The following is a 15,076-nucleotide window of genomic DNA, read 5'->3' on the forward strand; positions in this document are numbered from 1 at the left end:
CTATCACACCATCAGTCATATATGTTGGTGGTTAAGGGTACTTTCACACTTGCGACAGAGTGATCCGTCAAAACGTATGCCTGTCGGATCCGTCAAAACGTATGCCAACTGATGGCATTTGTAAGACTGATCAGGAGCCTTTTTTTCGGTGTGCGCATGCCTGATCCGGCACTAATATATTCCTATGGAAAAAAATGCCGGATCAGGCAAGTGTTCAGTTTTTTTTGTCCTGAGATAAAATCGTAGCATGCTGCGGTATTATCTCTGTCCTGAACAGTCAAAAAGACTGAACTGAAGACATCCTGATGCATCTTGAACGGATTGCTCACCATTCAGAATGCATGGGGATGAAACTGATCAGTTCTTTTCCGGTATTGAGCCCCTAGGACGGAACTCAATGCCGGAAAAGAATAACGCTAGTGTGAAAGTACCCTTAGCCATTCCGTTGGAATACTTTGCTGCCTTTGGACTTTCCTAAATGTAATGTAATGTTAATGTGTCCAAAATACAAAAGCAAATCTGAAAGACTGAAGAGAAAAAAGATGAAACTTTTGGATTGGCCTAGTCTAAGACTAGCACCAAGCCATCTTTGATAACCTACTTTTGTGTTCTGGAATGAGGAGTGGTCTAAAACAATGTAAAAGTGATGTTAAAGAGTGATATTGAAAAAAGAAAACGAATTCCAGCTCTTCACAATAAAAGGCTTCTTTATTCCACTTCTTTAAAAACAGACATCAAATGCAGAGTAGTATGCTGTGACGCGTTTCGGGCTGTTATATCTTAGCCCTTCATCAAGACTTGATGAAGGGCTAAGATATAACAGCCCGAAACGCGTCACAGCATACTACTCTGCATTTGATGTCTGTTTTTAAAGAAGTGGAATAAAGAAGCCTTTTATTGTGAAGAGCTGGAATTCGTTTTCTTTTTTCATTTTGCTCCAGACTGAGTCCAGGTCTGTACATCCGTGCTCTGCTTAGTGTGAGGTGAGAGCTGCAGCAATCTCTACATTTGTCTACCCTAAAGAGTGATATTATATTTATCCACATGATATGCTGTAAATGTCTGATAGATATGGATCTGGACCTATCTCTAGAATGACCCTAACCTTGTCTTGCTGAGATGCATCGGGCAGAGGTGGGCAGAACTATGGAGACGTTATGGAGATGTTACCTTATTTCCATGGCTCCTATACATGTGAAAGGTAGTTACAGGAACAGAATGGCACAGCCTACTCAGATGTTTCTGCAGTCCAAACTACCCCTGGCTGCCGCCGTGGAAAATTGGTCATTCTGAAGTAGAATACCCCTTCTAAATATAGGACTTGGGCAGGTGCAATTGCAGTGACAGTGGATCACTGCTAAAGGTTAATTGTTTGCAAAAAGTTAAATGTTATGATTTGCTAAAAGCACTCATCTCTCTATCATTTTAGTGGAGATTTATCATTCAGCTTGCACCAGAAAAGTGGTGTTAAAATGTAGCAAACTGCATGCTTGCAACTTTTTAAATGCGACTTTTGTAAAAATAGTCACAAGTGGTGTTTTTTTATGCCGACCCTGCAACGTCTCTGAATGAGGGCATGGGAAAGGGGGCATGACCAGCCGCCTCCACAAACTTATCTTCTTTTTTCACCAGTTTTCTGTTGAAAATGAAGCCAGAAATCTACTGCAGTTCAGAGCTGCCATACATTTCTGTTTAGGCGCATGGACTGCCAGAGCATGCGTCTAATTTATGACAAGGCCTGTGTATCATCATAAATTAGGAGCATCCTAAGGCAGCGTAGAGGATATGAAACTGTTAACACTGGCAGTCTTGGTTAGGTTGCTGGTCTGGCCTTCTCTGGTTAGTTAGTGAGTCTTAGTTGAACAAAAGGAGACAAGACCTTAAATGTGTGAAACCTGCCAAGTAGGTCCACAGAGAAGCCTCAACCAAGAAACACCATTCCTGAGGCTGAAGAGGCTGAACTGAGAGACTACCCCTGGGGGAAAGAGAACCGATATCCACAAAAGGATTAGAACCATCAAGGTCATGCACTGGATTCAGACAGTAAGGTACCGCTCGTTTATGGCAAAAGACTTTACTGCTGTGGAAAGGGTATATTGCTATGGCACACAAATTTAAGATCTGCTTCTGCAGCATGGGAATTGTACAAAGAGTTAATGAGAACAGAATTGCACAACTGTGGTTATTTGGAAAGATTGCAAAGTGTCTTTAGAGTGAAACTCAGTGAGGACTACTACTACCATCATTGCTACCGCCTATATGCAACTATTGGGAGAATCCTACTCTCTAGCATACCTCAGAATTGTGCCTTTTGCTACTGTATGAACTACTAGATCCCTTTATCTATTCAGCAAAGAGAAACTTTATTTATTGCAACTGAATTAGCCTGGTCATTGACTCCATCCTTTTGATGGCCCTACACTTGCCTTGCATCCTGCCAACCATACACCAGCAAGGGCACCCCAACTATCACCAAGAGTTAACCCTCTCTTCACTGCCACATGGCCCGAGGAAGCTCCAGAGTGAGGACAGCCACCGTGAACCACTACTAGTCCAATGTGTGTCACTACTACCACTCTCATCCTCCTCACAGCTCTGCCCCAGTGGGTTGCTGCACAATTATTGGTCGTTTGCAGCTACTTAAATCAATGAGATCACTTGGATTCACTGCTATATCACGTTCATGTCATAAAATGCTCATGCAACTAACCTAGACATAGCAGTGGTTCCTCCATCAGGGATTTTGTTTGCACATGGCTCTACTAGAGCTGCAATAGACGTACATGAGCTGTCTACTGTACCAATTTCATATGGATACTGTATGCATACGTCTAATAGGTATTCTCCTTCTCTAGGAGACATCTCTAGACACATGGAGTCACTCAGAGCCTGTACAGCAGTGTATGAGGGTTGTATGACTCTGTACTAAAGGAGCTGTACAGGCTCAGTGCCAGTGTGAATAAGTTCTTACATTAGGTCTTGTAAGTAGAGGCAGAAATAAAAGCTCAAATCAAAGTTTAAAAGAATAGCTTAAGTTTCATAGTTTCCTTCACTAAGTGTTTGAGTGGACGGTCACAAACTCTGTATCTTGGATGGAGAGCAATATACTCATCACATGTTGCTTTCCCTTCTGAGAATGGCATATTGTTTGTCTCGTATATTGGACATAATGTCCAGTGTAGACAGCAGATAAATGACATAAGAAAAGGGCCGGCTGCCGTGCACCTTTTAGAATGAGAGTAATTCCTGTCATCTGTGGCTCACAATGCCTTCATATGTTTTACAGGCCAGATATCTGCAAAATGAAATTTGATGGGAAAACGTTCCACGTTGTTGTAATGCAGAAGGAGGTAGGAACGCTACATCATCTACAATTTCCTGGCATACTCCTACAGTATTTTGTACAATATAGCTGGATTGATGTGCTTCATGATTAGGGCTTATCCAGACGACCATAGTGATTTGTGGTCTGCAAATTGCGGATCCGCAAAACACGGATACCGGCCCATGTGTGTTTGTGGACCGCACATGGCTGGCACTGTGATAGAAATGCCTATTAATGTCCGCAATTGCCGACAAGAATAGGACATGCTCTATCTTTTTTGCGGGGCCGCGGAATGTAACTACGGATGTGGACAGCACGCGTTGTGCTGTCTGCCTCTTTTGTGGCCCCATTAAAATGAATAGGTCCTCACCCATTCCGCAAAAATCCCTTTCATATGGTCGTCTGAATGAGCCCTTAGATGGATGCTTCTTGAATGATCAACGGTTAGGCCTGAGCACCTTATAGAAATGTTATGCATGTAGCTATACACATGTAATAGATTGACCACCTTTATTTATCTATTTGTTTTGCCATCCTCTTTATAAACAGCTAGGTCTTAAAGGGGATGTTGGGGGGTTTAATATTGATACCCTATCCTCAGCATAAATCATCAATATCTGATCAGTGGGAATTGGACACCCGGCACCCCCGCCAATCAGCTGTATGAAGACAATGCGGCATCCCAGTGAGCTCTGCAGCCTCCTTAAAGCGTACCAAACATAATGCTGTCTTTTGTATAGAGGCTGTGCTTAGTATTACAGTTCATGCCTGTTCACTTGAATGGGACTGTGCTGCATATAGGCCATGTGATCAATGAATGATTAGATCTTGGACAACCCCTTTAAGCTTGTCATACACAGTAGATGTATGTCAGTCATACTCGCTGATTTCGACTAGACTGACTGACCATCTAATGTGTATAGGGGGCCTCCCAACTCTTCCCCTGATGAAATGGGGGAGATTAGAATCGGGCAATTCTTTGGGACATAGGCTGCTGCCAGACTCCTCTCCTTCTTCCAGCTGAGAACGCAGTCTAGTTTGTCGAGCAGGCATATGTATGGGAGGATAGGGAGTTCTTTTTGTTGGCTGAACAAGTGATCAACCAACAGCCATCTTTTGTGTATGGCCCGCCATAGAAATGATGCACTGTGTAACTATATATGACTAGCCAGAGGCAGGATAAGCTATCTCACTGCCCAATACAGCAGTTTTAAAATGTGCTGCCACCTGTCCCTAAAGTGGAACTTGAGGGTATGACCAAACTGGGTGGTACTAACGTGGCTGCGATGGTATTACAATAAGCCTTCCGGTTTTGCGGTGGATCAGCTGTTTCATGGCAAACAAGCATCCAATTAACATTCTGTATAGAGTTGTTGCGATACCAAATTTTTGATTCGGTTTCGATACCATGAAAAAGTATTGCGATACTCGATACCATTCGATACCACGCGAAAAAAATAAACAAAAAAAGCCACGTGCATTCCTCATTTTTAAAAATGGCGAATCGCGCAGTTTTTATTTTATTTTTTCTGTTCCGGCATTCACCACCTAGATTTTTTTTTTATATTTTAATAGTTTGGACTTTTCTGACGTGGCGATGTAATATGTTTATTTATATATTTTATATGTGAAATTGGGAAAAGGGGGGTGATTTATACTTCATATTTTAGTGTTTTTTTTTTTTTCACTTTTTATTTAATAACTATTTCCCCCCTTAGGGGCTAGAACCTGGGATCTTTCATCCCTTTTCCTATTCACCCTGATAGATCTCTATCAGGGTGAATAGGACTCCACACTGTCCCTGCTGCTCTGTGCTTTGTGCACACAGCATCAGGGATGTTACCATGGCAACCAGGGCTTCCTGGCTGCCATGGTAACCGATCGGAGCCCCAGGCTTACACAGCTGGGGCTCCGATCAGAAGCTGCCACTGCACCACCAATGAGGGGGAGTGGAGAGGTCCCTGTGGACACTGCCACCAATGATTTTAATACTGGAGGGTTGAGAGGGGCCGGCGCACTGTGCCACCAATGATTTTAATGGGATGGGGGGATTGAGGGGGGGGGGGCACACTGCACCACCAATGATTTTACCCCTTTATACAGGAGGCGGGTACTAGCAGATCAGCGGCAGTTAACTGCCGCTGATCGCAGCTCCCTGTCAGGGGCAGGGTGCCGGCAATGCGATTCTGCTGCCGGCACCCGCCTCCTGTATGTGTTAAAGACTGACTACTGTATATGAGTCCAGACTTTCACTATTAGGCCACACAGAGCGGCGCCCAGCGATGTCTCAGCACTCACCATTTAGTCCTGGGCGCCGCTCCGTTCGCCCGCAGTGCCCCATTACTGTCTCCTCTCCTGCTCCACATGCTGCTGAGCTGATTACTATCGGAGCGATGGGAGGAGACATCAGCTTCACTAGTGGGCGTTCCTTCTCCCTGGCTGTAGCGCTGTCCAATCGCAGCGCAGGGAAAAGGAACGCCCACTAGTGAAGCTGATGTCTCCTCCCATCGCTCCGATAGTAATCCTATCATTGGTGGCGCAGTGCGCCCGCCCCTCCTCCGCCCCTCTCTTCTCATTGCCGCCCCTCCTCCGCCCCTCTCTTCTCATTGCCGCCCCTCCTCCGCCCCTCTCTTCTCATTGCCGCCCCTCCTCCGCCCCTCTCTTCTCATTGGTGGCAGCGGCAGCAGCACAGGGGGAGGGAGGACAGCTTCCTTCTCCCCGTGCTGCTGAGAGAGAACATGAGCGCGCCGATAGCAGCGCGCTCATGTTCAGAGATACTAGACTGCGCAGAAGCGCAGCCCAGTATCGAAAAAACGGAAATCCCGGTATCGTATCGATACCGGGACAAAAGTATCGATTGGGTATCGAAATTTCGATACCCGCAACAACCCTAATTCTGTATGAAAATTGCAGCAACTACATGGCACTGCAGTTTTTGGATGCAGTGACAAGCATGTTTGGATTTGCTGAATACATATGGTATGTATGTGATAAAGCCGAATGCACACGGCCATGAGCGGTCCGTGGTAACCCGGCCTGGATTCCTGCTGAGAGCAACCAATGACGCCGTGCGCTCCTGCTCTCAGCAGTAATCCAGGCCGGGTTACCACGGACTGCTCACGGCCGTGTGCATTCGGCTTAACACTACACATATGCTCTGCCGAACACCACGTGTGCTCGAGTCAGTGTCTTTAAATCTAATTTAGCCTATATGTCAGAAGATTGTTGTACAGTGGGGGAATCTCCCAGTGTGAGTCTGTGCCTTAGGAGTTCCTGCTCTGACTCCATATATAGCTATGTCCACATATGGAGTCAGTGCTTGGGGACACCCAGCGTATTTAAATCTAATTTAGTCTGTATTTCAGAAAATTTTCTGCCGGGATTTGAACTCACAAGCTTCTGCATTAGAGGAAAGCATCTTAACCACTGGGCTATACAACCCAATGATAAACTGTGCTGTAAAAACCTCATGGTAATTTCTGTATCACCAGATAAACTGCTGTATGACCAAACGGCAGGGCGCAGAAGGAAAGGAACGCCGTATGGTTTCTGGAAGGCAGATTTTGATGGCCTTTTTTTGGCACCATGTCCCATTTGAAGAACCCCTGATGCACCCCTAGAGTAGAAACTCCATAAAAGTGACCCCATCTAAAAAACTACACCCCTCAAGGTATTCAAAACAGATTTTACAAACTTTATTAACCCTTTAGGTGTTCCTCAACAGTTTATGGCAAATGGAGATGAAATTTCTGAATTTCTATTTTTGGTAACCTTGCCTTACAAAAATGTAATATAGAGCAACCAAAAATCATATGTACCCTAAAAATAGTCCCAACAAAACTGCCACCTTATCCCGTAGTTTCCAAAATGGGGTCACTTTTATGGAGTTTCTATAGTACCACACGGCACACCTTTCCCTCTACGCCCTACCGTGTGTCTGTACAGTAGTTTACGGCCACATATGGGGTGTTTCTGCAAACTACAGAATCAGAGCAATAAATATTGAGTTTTGTTTGGCTGTTAACCGTTGCTTTTTTACTGAAAAAAATGGATTAAAATGGAAAATTTGCCAAAAAATTTAAATTCTTAAATTTCATCTCCATTTGCCAATAACTCTTGTGGAACACCTAAAGGGTTAACGACGTTTGTAAAATCAGTTTTGAATACCTTGAGAGGTGTAGTTTCTTAGATGGGGTCACTTTTATGGAGTTTATACTCGGAGTGCATCAGGGGGGCTTCAAATGGGACATGGTGTAAATAAACCAGTCCAGCAAAATCTGCCTTCCAAAAACCACATGGCGCACCTTTCCCTCTACACCCTACCGTGTGCCCATACAGTAGTTTACAGCCACATATGGGGTGTTTCTGAAAAGTACAGAATTCGGGCAATATATATTGAGTTTTGTTTGGCTGTTAACCCTTGCTTTGTTACTGGAAAAAATGGATTAAAATGGGAAATGTGCCAAAATTCACGAGGCTGTCCGGCACAGGAGGAGCCGCCCTGGAAACCGCTGCAAAGTATTCCCAAAAGACCTCAGCTATACCCTCCAAATCTCGCACGATCCTACCATCAGGCCCACGAATGCTAGTTGTTTCCTTCCTCCTATTCTCTTGTTGCTTAACTATCCGTGGACGCGTATCTGGATGGTCTTTCTTTTCCTGTTCTGTCAGAAAGCCAGAGGAGCCTCCTGGAGAGGGAGATTACCGTCCAGGAGATCCATTTGGCCCTTGGGTCAATATGGGGTAGTTCGTCCCCGGGGCTGGATAGCCTTCCGTATGAATTCTACAGGAAATATGGGGATCTAGTCCTCCCGTATCTTTCAGAAGTATTTACAGAGGGGTTGCAGGGAGAGGGCCTCCCGACCTCCATGTATGAAGCACTGATAGTTCTAATTCTCAAAAAAGATAAAGATATTTTGGAGATGGGTGCTTATAGACCTATTTCTTTACTTAACACTGATATTAAGCTGCTCTCCAAGGTCCTGGCCAATAGACTTTCCAAGGTGCTCACATCGTTAATTCACCCAGACCAAAATGGGTTTATGCCTGGGAGGGGTACCCATTATAATATACATTGCTTGTTTGCTAACATTCAATCCTCCGGGGAGACTGCCCGCTCGATCCTGTCATTAGATGCCACGAAGGCCTTTGACAGGGTCGAGTGGAGCTTCCTCTGGAGGGTGATGGGAAGAATGGGATTTGGTCCAAGGTTCATAGCCATGGTCCGTCTGCTTTACAAATCCCCTTCAGCCAAGCTCAGGATTAATGGGACCCTGACCAGGAGTTTTATGTTGGAGAGAGGCACCCGCCAAGAATGTCCTCTCTCGCCACTCCTATTCAATATATATATTGAGCCTTTGGCTATAAAAATCAGACGGGACTCGGGCGTTCTTGGATTTGGGACTGCGGGAGATCATGATCGGATTTCTCTATATGCAGACAATATTCTGTTCTTCATGCAACAGACCAATACTACCCTGCCAAAAGTTATGGAGATTGTAGAATCGTACTCCAGGTTTTCGGGCCTGGAGGTAAACTGGTCCAAAACCACCCTCCTCCCTATAGATAAGCCACAATGGTCAGTGGAGAATCTACCTCTGGACCTGGGGGTCGAGGATTCCATGAAGTACTTGGGGATAACTATCTCCGCTAATATCCAGGATTATGTTCAATTTAATCTACTCCCGGTCATTATGAAGATTAGGTCTAAAATTAAAATATGGCATCGGTTCACCCTTTCGAGAGGAGATAGGGTCTCCTTGGTGAAAATGATAGTTCTTCCCCAACTGCTTTATGTTCTCGGAAACTCTCCGGTCTGGATAGAGAACAAATTCTTTAAACTGATAGAGAAGATGATTAATGATTTGCTATGGGGGAGAAAGCGGGTAAGGCTGAAATTGGATTATTTTTCAATGCCTCTGGAACGGGGGGGTTTGAACCTCCCCAGCTTCAGGGGATATTTTATTGCGTCTCAGCTATGTCTTTTTCATGAGTGGGAGACCAGCCCCCTATGTAAAAAATTTGTGGACCAATTTGGCTTTCTTGACTTCTTTACTCTATTAGAGTCAGGATGCCTACTGAGTCGGAGGCAGGAGTTTGGAAGTTTCGTTAAGCTGGTTACCAGGGCCTGGACATTGATCAGGAGCTGGCTTTCTATTACATCCTCACTGGTTTGCACCCCACTATGGCAAAATCAAAGACTTCCAATGCTGGGGGACCCTGATTGTCAGCAGTATTGGAGGGCTAAGAATATTCACTATATAGCGCAAGTAGTTGGTGATGGTCGGATCCTTGCTTTTGAGGAGATCGCGCAGAAGGAAAACACAGGTGAAATAGTTTGGTTTAGATACTTTCAGTTACGATTGGCACTCTGTAGTATTGTTTTTTGCACAGTCTAATAAAGAAAAAGAACCACGTAAAGGTTAAGATAGCTTACTGTTATAAACACTTAATTAGGGCACGCTTTTTGGATTGTCTCTCGCCTGGAAAAAAGTCCTGGAGACTTACTTACCCTAACTTATCTTCTGAGGGTTGGCAAAGTGTATTGAAGAATATGGGTTTAGTTTCTTTTAGTTTTAGCCACATAGTTGTTCAGTTTAACATTATGCACAGGATATATGTAACGCCGGTGTGGCTTCAGAGGCACGGATTACGAGATAACTCCAACTGCATACGTTGTGGGAGCCCGAACGCAGACTATCTTCATCTGTTTTGGGATTGCCCCCTTCTAGATGGATATTGGGGAGCAATACAATAACTTCTTGCTCAGCGACTGCAGATGGAGCTCCCTCACCAGCCTGAGCTGTGGATCCTTGGGGATCTGTCCGCTTTAAACTGCCAGAAGCCAAAACAGTGCTTTCTGATTAGGGTGATGTTTTTGGCCCGTCTCCAGGTCCTGGTTTGCAGTCACCCCTCCTCACGTCAACCAGTGGCTGAAACTAGTCAATAAAATCAAAGACTACGAGGCCATCTTGTACAGGCAGAGAGGCTCATATGATAAATGGCTTAGGGTTTGGGCAGTATGGAATCGGTGAAGGAATAATTGGAAAAGATCTTACGGTGACTTATTTTTCATATATATATATATATTTTTTTTTATTTATTCTGAAATGTCATCTCCATTTGCCAATAACTCTGGTGGAACACCGAAAGGGTTAACGATGTTTGTAAAATCTGTTTTGAATACCTTGAGGGGTGTAGTTTCTTAGATGGGGTCACTTTTATGGAGTTTCTACTCTAGGGGTGCATCAGGGGGGCCTCAAATGGGACATGGTGTAAATAAACCAGTCCAGCAAAATCTGCCTTCCAAAAACCACACAGCGCACCTTTCCCTCTACGCCCTACCGTGTGCCCGTACATAGTTTACGGCCACATATGGGGTGTTTATGCAAAGTACAGAATCAGGGCAATAAATATTAAGTTTTGTTTGGCTGTTAACCCTTGCTTTGTTACTGGAAATAATGGATTAAAATGGAAAATTTGCCCAAAAATTTAAATGCTGAAATTTCATCTCCATTCGCCAATAACTCTTGTGGAACACCTAAAGGGTTAACGACGTTTGTAAAGTCAGTTTTGAATACCCTGAGGGGTGAAGTTTCTAGAATGGGGTCATTTTTGGGTGGTTTCTATTATGTACGGTAAGCCTCACAAAGTGACTTCAGACCTGAACTGGTCCTTTAAAAAGTGTTTTTTTGAAAATTTCAGAAAAATTTCAAGATTTGCTTCTAAACTTCTAAGCCTTGTAACGTCCCCAAATAATAAAATCTCATTCCCAAAATGATCCAAACATGAAGTAGACATATGGGGAATGTAAAGTAATAACTATTTTTGTAGGTATTACTATGTATTATAGAAGTAGAGAAATTTAAACTTGGAAATTTGCTAATTTTTGGTAAATTTTGTATTTTTTATAAATAAAAATGAAATTTTTTGACTCCATTTTACCAGTGTCATGAAGTACAATATGTGACGAAAAAACAATCTCAGAATGGCTTGGATAAGTCAAAGCGTTTTAAAGTTATCACCACATAAAGTGACACCAGTCAGATTTGCAAAAAATGGCCTGGTCCTTAAGGAGTTAATGTCTATTTCTGAAATGTTTCTGCCAGGATTCAAACTCCCAAGCTTGTACATTAGAGGCAATGACGTTAACCACTACACTATACAGCTACATGTTAACCTCCACAGAAATATAAAATAAGTCTTCTGTTGAATAGGAATACTCACTAAATCAGAAAGTACTATGAGGTTTAAACTGACACAGTTTAGCATTCAGCTTTATAGCTGAGAGGATAAGGTCCTTGCCTCTAATAGACAAGCTTGGGAGTTTGAATCCTGGCAGAACCTTTTCAGAAATTAAATTTAAATACGCTGGGTGTCCCCAAGCACTGACTCCATATATGGATATAGCTATATATGGAGTCAGAGCAGGGACTCCTAAGCCAAACTAGAGTCCTGTATCCCCCCCCCCCCCCGCCTCTTCAGAGCAGGGGGTGCCTGGGGTTCTCCTATTGACTTCCATTGTGCTCGGATGCTCAGTAGAACACCCAAGCATCGCGAAGTGTTCTAATCGAGCACACAAGCACTTTGGTGCTCGCTCAACACTAATGCTTATGAAACCTTCAATATACACCTATATAAACAGTACTACATCCTCTTCACTGTGCCTGATACTGCAGTCCTTTACTATTCATTCACTTGGGACCAAGCATCAGGCAAGCCATTTCTTTTCTGTTGATTAGCAAGGGTCCTGGGTGTTCGGGTGTTCACAAATCAAACATTAAGGCAAATATATGCCCACGTATTCAGCTGCAGTACAATATTCCATAGAATGTAAAGTGATTATACAATATATGATGGTGATGTTCACCCCAAAACACAGCAATGGCTAATCGGTCATGTGAAATCTAACGACAATTTATGATCTTTTTTTCTTCTATACATCTAGAAAAAAACTGTTTTAACCTATCATACCTCAACACCAGCAGCCTGTAAACATCTGTGGAAATGTGGGGTGGAAAATCAGGCCTTCTACAAGTGAGTCTTTACTGGAGTCTGAATGCAGTCATATCTTATAGGGATATTCCAGATTCAACAAACAAATGGTTTTTTTGCATAATGAAAAGTAATTAAATATTCCAATATATTTTCTACATAAATTTCCATTCATTTAGGACTTTCATTAATTACTTGTAGGAAATAGAAAAAAAAATAAAATCTCTTCACTGGTCACGGTCACATGTCACATGACCCAGAAAGATTTTTGTCCACTGGAAGTAAAGAATAAAGTTTCCTATTAAAGGGGTTTTCTGGGATTTTATTATTGATGATCAATCAGGTCATCAGTATTACATTGGCGGGGGTCCGACACCCCTACCGATCAGCTAGTTGAAAAGGAAGGCTCTGTGCAAGCGCTGCCTTCCCTTGTTTGTGTAACTACAAGCCGTCCTATTCACCTCTATGAGATAACTCGTTCCTATTCAAGTGTATACTACAGAGCCATTCTATAGAAATGAATGGGACAGCTTGTAATTACACCTGATCACCTCTGTGATTTCGATGGTAAAGGGAAGGCAGCACTCACAGGGAGTGTGGCCTTCCGTTCAACCAGCTCATCAGCGGGGGTGCTGGGTTTCAGACCCCCGCCAATCTGATATTGTCGACCAATCCTGAAGATAGGTCAGCAATATTAAAATTCTGGAAAACCCCTTTAACTTTGTTCTCTGACACTCTAATACCAGTTTAAAATATGCAGAAGAGGAAGAAGACCTAAGTGGATAGATAGGGGAGCAGTGGGTAAAGAGAGGAAAGGAAAAGTAAAATATAACAAAGAGGGGCTTGTAGGGGATACAAGTATATGTAGACCCTGGAAAAATGGGGCCAGATGAACTGCAGATGAATTCTTCCTTCCGGAGGTGGTCAGCTGTTCCATATAATCCACTGAGGGAGGAAGTGATGGAGGATTTGAGTAGTACTGTGGATTTATTTGACATTTTTGGGAATCTATCTATCGATCTATCTATCTATTATCTATCTATTATCTATCTATCTCATATCTATCTAATATAATACTAGTAAATCAGAAGTTTTTGAATCTTATTTTATTTACTTATTGAGATATGGACATTTTTCTGTTTTCTTATGACAGCGGTTTTTTACAGCAGAATATACAGCCATATTAATTGTAACCTTTTCGTAGAATTGTCATTATTGATTCAACTTGCTGACAAAATGATCTTTTTTTATTTTGAGAAAATGATATAAAAGTGTCATCCAGTATGACTGATCTTTTACTGTCACAGCAAAACATGAAAATGCCAAGTCTGTCTATCTATCTATCTATCTATCTATCTATCTATCTATCTATCTATCCTTCTATTGTCTATCTATCTATCTATCTCCTGTCTATCTATCTATCTATCTATCTATCTATCTATCTATCTATCTATCTCATATCTATCTATCTACTATCTATCTATCTATCTATCTATCTATCTATCTATCCATCTATTGTCTATCTATCTATCTATCTATCTATCTATCTCATATCTATCTATCTACTATCTATCTATCTATCTATCTATCTATCTATTTATCTGTCTGTATCATATCTATCTATCTTTCTACTATCTTTCTATCTATCTATCTATCTATCTATCTATCTATCTATCTATCTCCTGTCTATCTATCTATCTATCTCCTGTCTATCTATCTATCTATCTATCTATCTATCCATCTATTGTCTATCTATCTATCTATCTATCTATCTATCTATCTATCTATCTCATATCTATCTATCTACTATCTATCTATCTATCTATCTATTTATCTGTCTGTATCATATCTATCTATCTTTCTACTATCTTTCTATCTATCTATCTGTCTGTATCATATCTATCTATCTTTCTTTCTACTATCTATCTATCTATCTATCTATCGATCTATCTATCTATCTATCGAATATCTATCTGTCTGTCTATGTGTCTATCTATTTTGGCTGCTGCTCTAATTTCTTAATTACCGAAGTACTCTAATGGCATTTTATGTTTTCGGTGTTTGAATACAGTGACATACATTTTCATAATAATTTGCATTCATTTTAAAAGATTAATATTTTTTCGAAATTATTTTTTTTAGGTATGCAAAATCAAGCCAAGTAAAAAGAGTGACTAGTAGCAATATATTTTTTAAGGGGAGACGGTATCGTTATTGGTAAGTAGTTTGAATTGATCATATTTCTTATGCAGTCACTTCAGAACGAGTGCTCAATCAGCCAGATTCCTTCTTTCTTGTTCCCTCTTCTCATATAAACATTTAAATTATTATTATCAATGACATTTAAGCTTCTTATTCCTCTATCAATACCTGTGTTTCTATCCTTGTTAGCTACTTTATCAAAAGTATAATCATGTGTGTCAGCCTGCATATATATTGCCTAAAATGTCAGTGTCTGTTTTAAGAATGATTGTAATGTGCAATGTGACCACCAGATGGCAGCAAATCAGATACTGCACTACTGTTTCATAATGTTAGGTCGGATTCACATGTAAAAATTGTGTCCGGCCAGTTCTCTTTTGCTGGGCCGATACAGAACTAATGACAATTGAGCTGTGCACCTATACTGCATCCAGGATAGGACAAAGAAATGTTGTACACGAGGTTTATGTGTCTGGCTCAGATGCCATCAGACACAAAACTAACCCAGTAGAAAACTAGAGGATCAGTTTTGTCTTGAGTTTTCTTCCATGACAT

General features: G+C 42.0%; 1 protein-coding gene across 2 annotated transcripts in view; it reads left to right on the plus strand.

Annotated features, from left to right (window-relative positions):
• The window catches only part of FRMD3 (FERM domain containing 3), a 235,002-nt gene that overhangs the window by 187,777 nt on the left and 32,149 nt on the right, over window positions 1-15,076 (plus strand). For both annotated transcript variants that reach the window (XM_040417038.1, XM_040417039.1), the window contains exons 9-11: window positions 3,287-3,350; window positions 12,273-12,361; window positions 14,462-14,536. In XM_040417038.1, coding sequence (XP_040272972.1) covers window positions 3,287-3,350; window positions 12,273-12,361; window positions 14,462-14,536 — 228 coding nt within the window. The remainder of the gene's footprint in view (window positions 1-3,286; window positions 3,351-12,272; window positions 12,362-14,461; window positions 14,537-15,076) is intronic.

This window comes from Bufo bufo, chromosome 2, assembly GCF_905171765.1.
Source record: "Bufo bufo chromosome 2, aBufBuf1.1, whole genome shotgun sequence".
Lineage (NCBI taxonomy): Eukaryota > Metazoa > Chordata > Amphibia > Anura > Bufonidae > Bufo > Bufo bufo.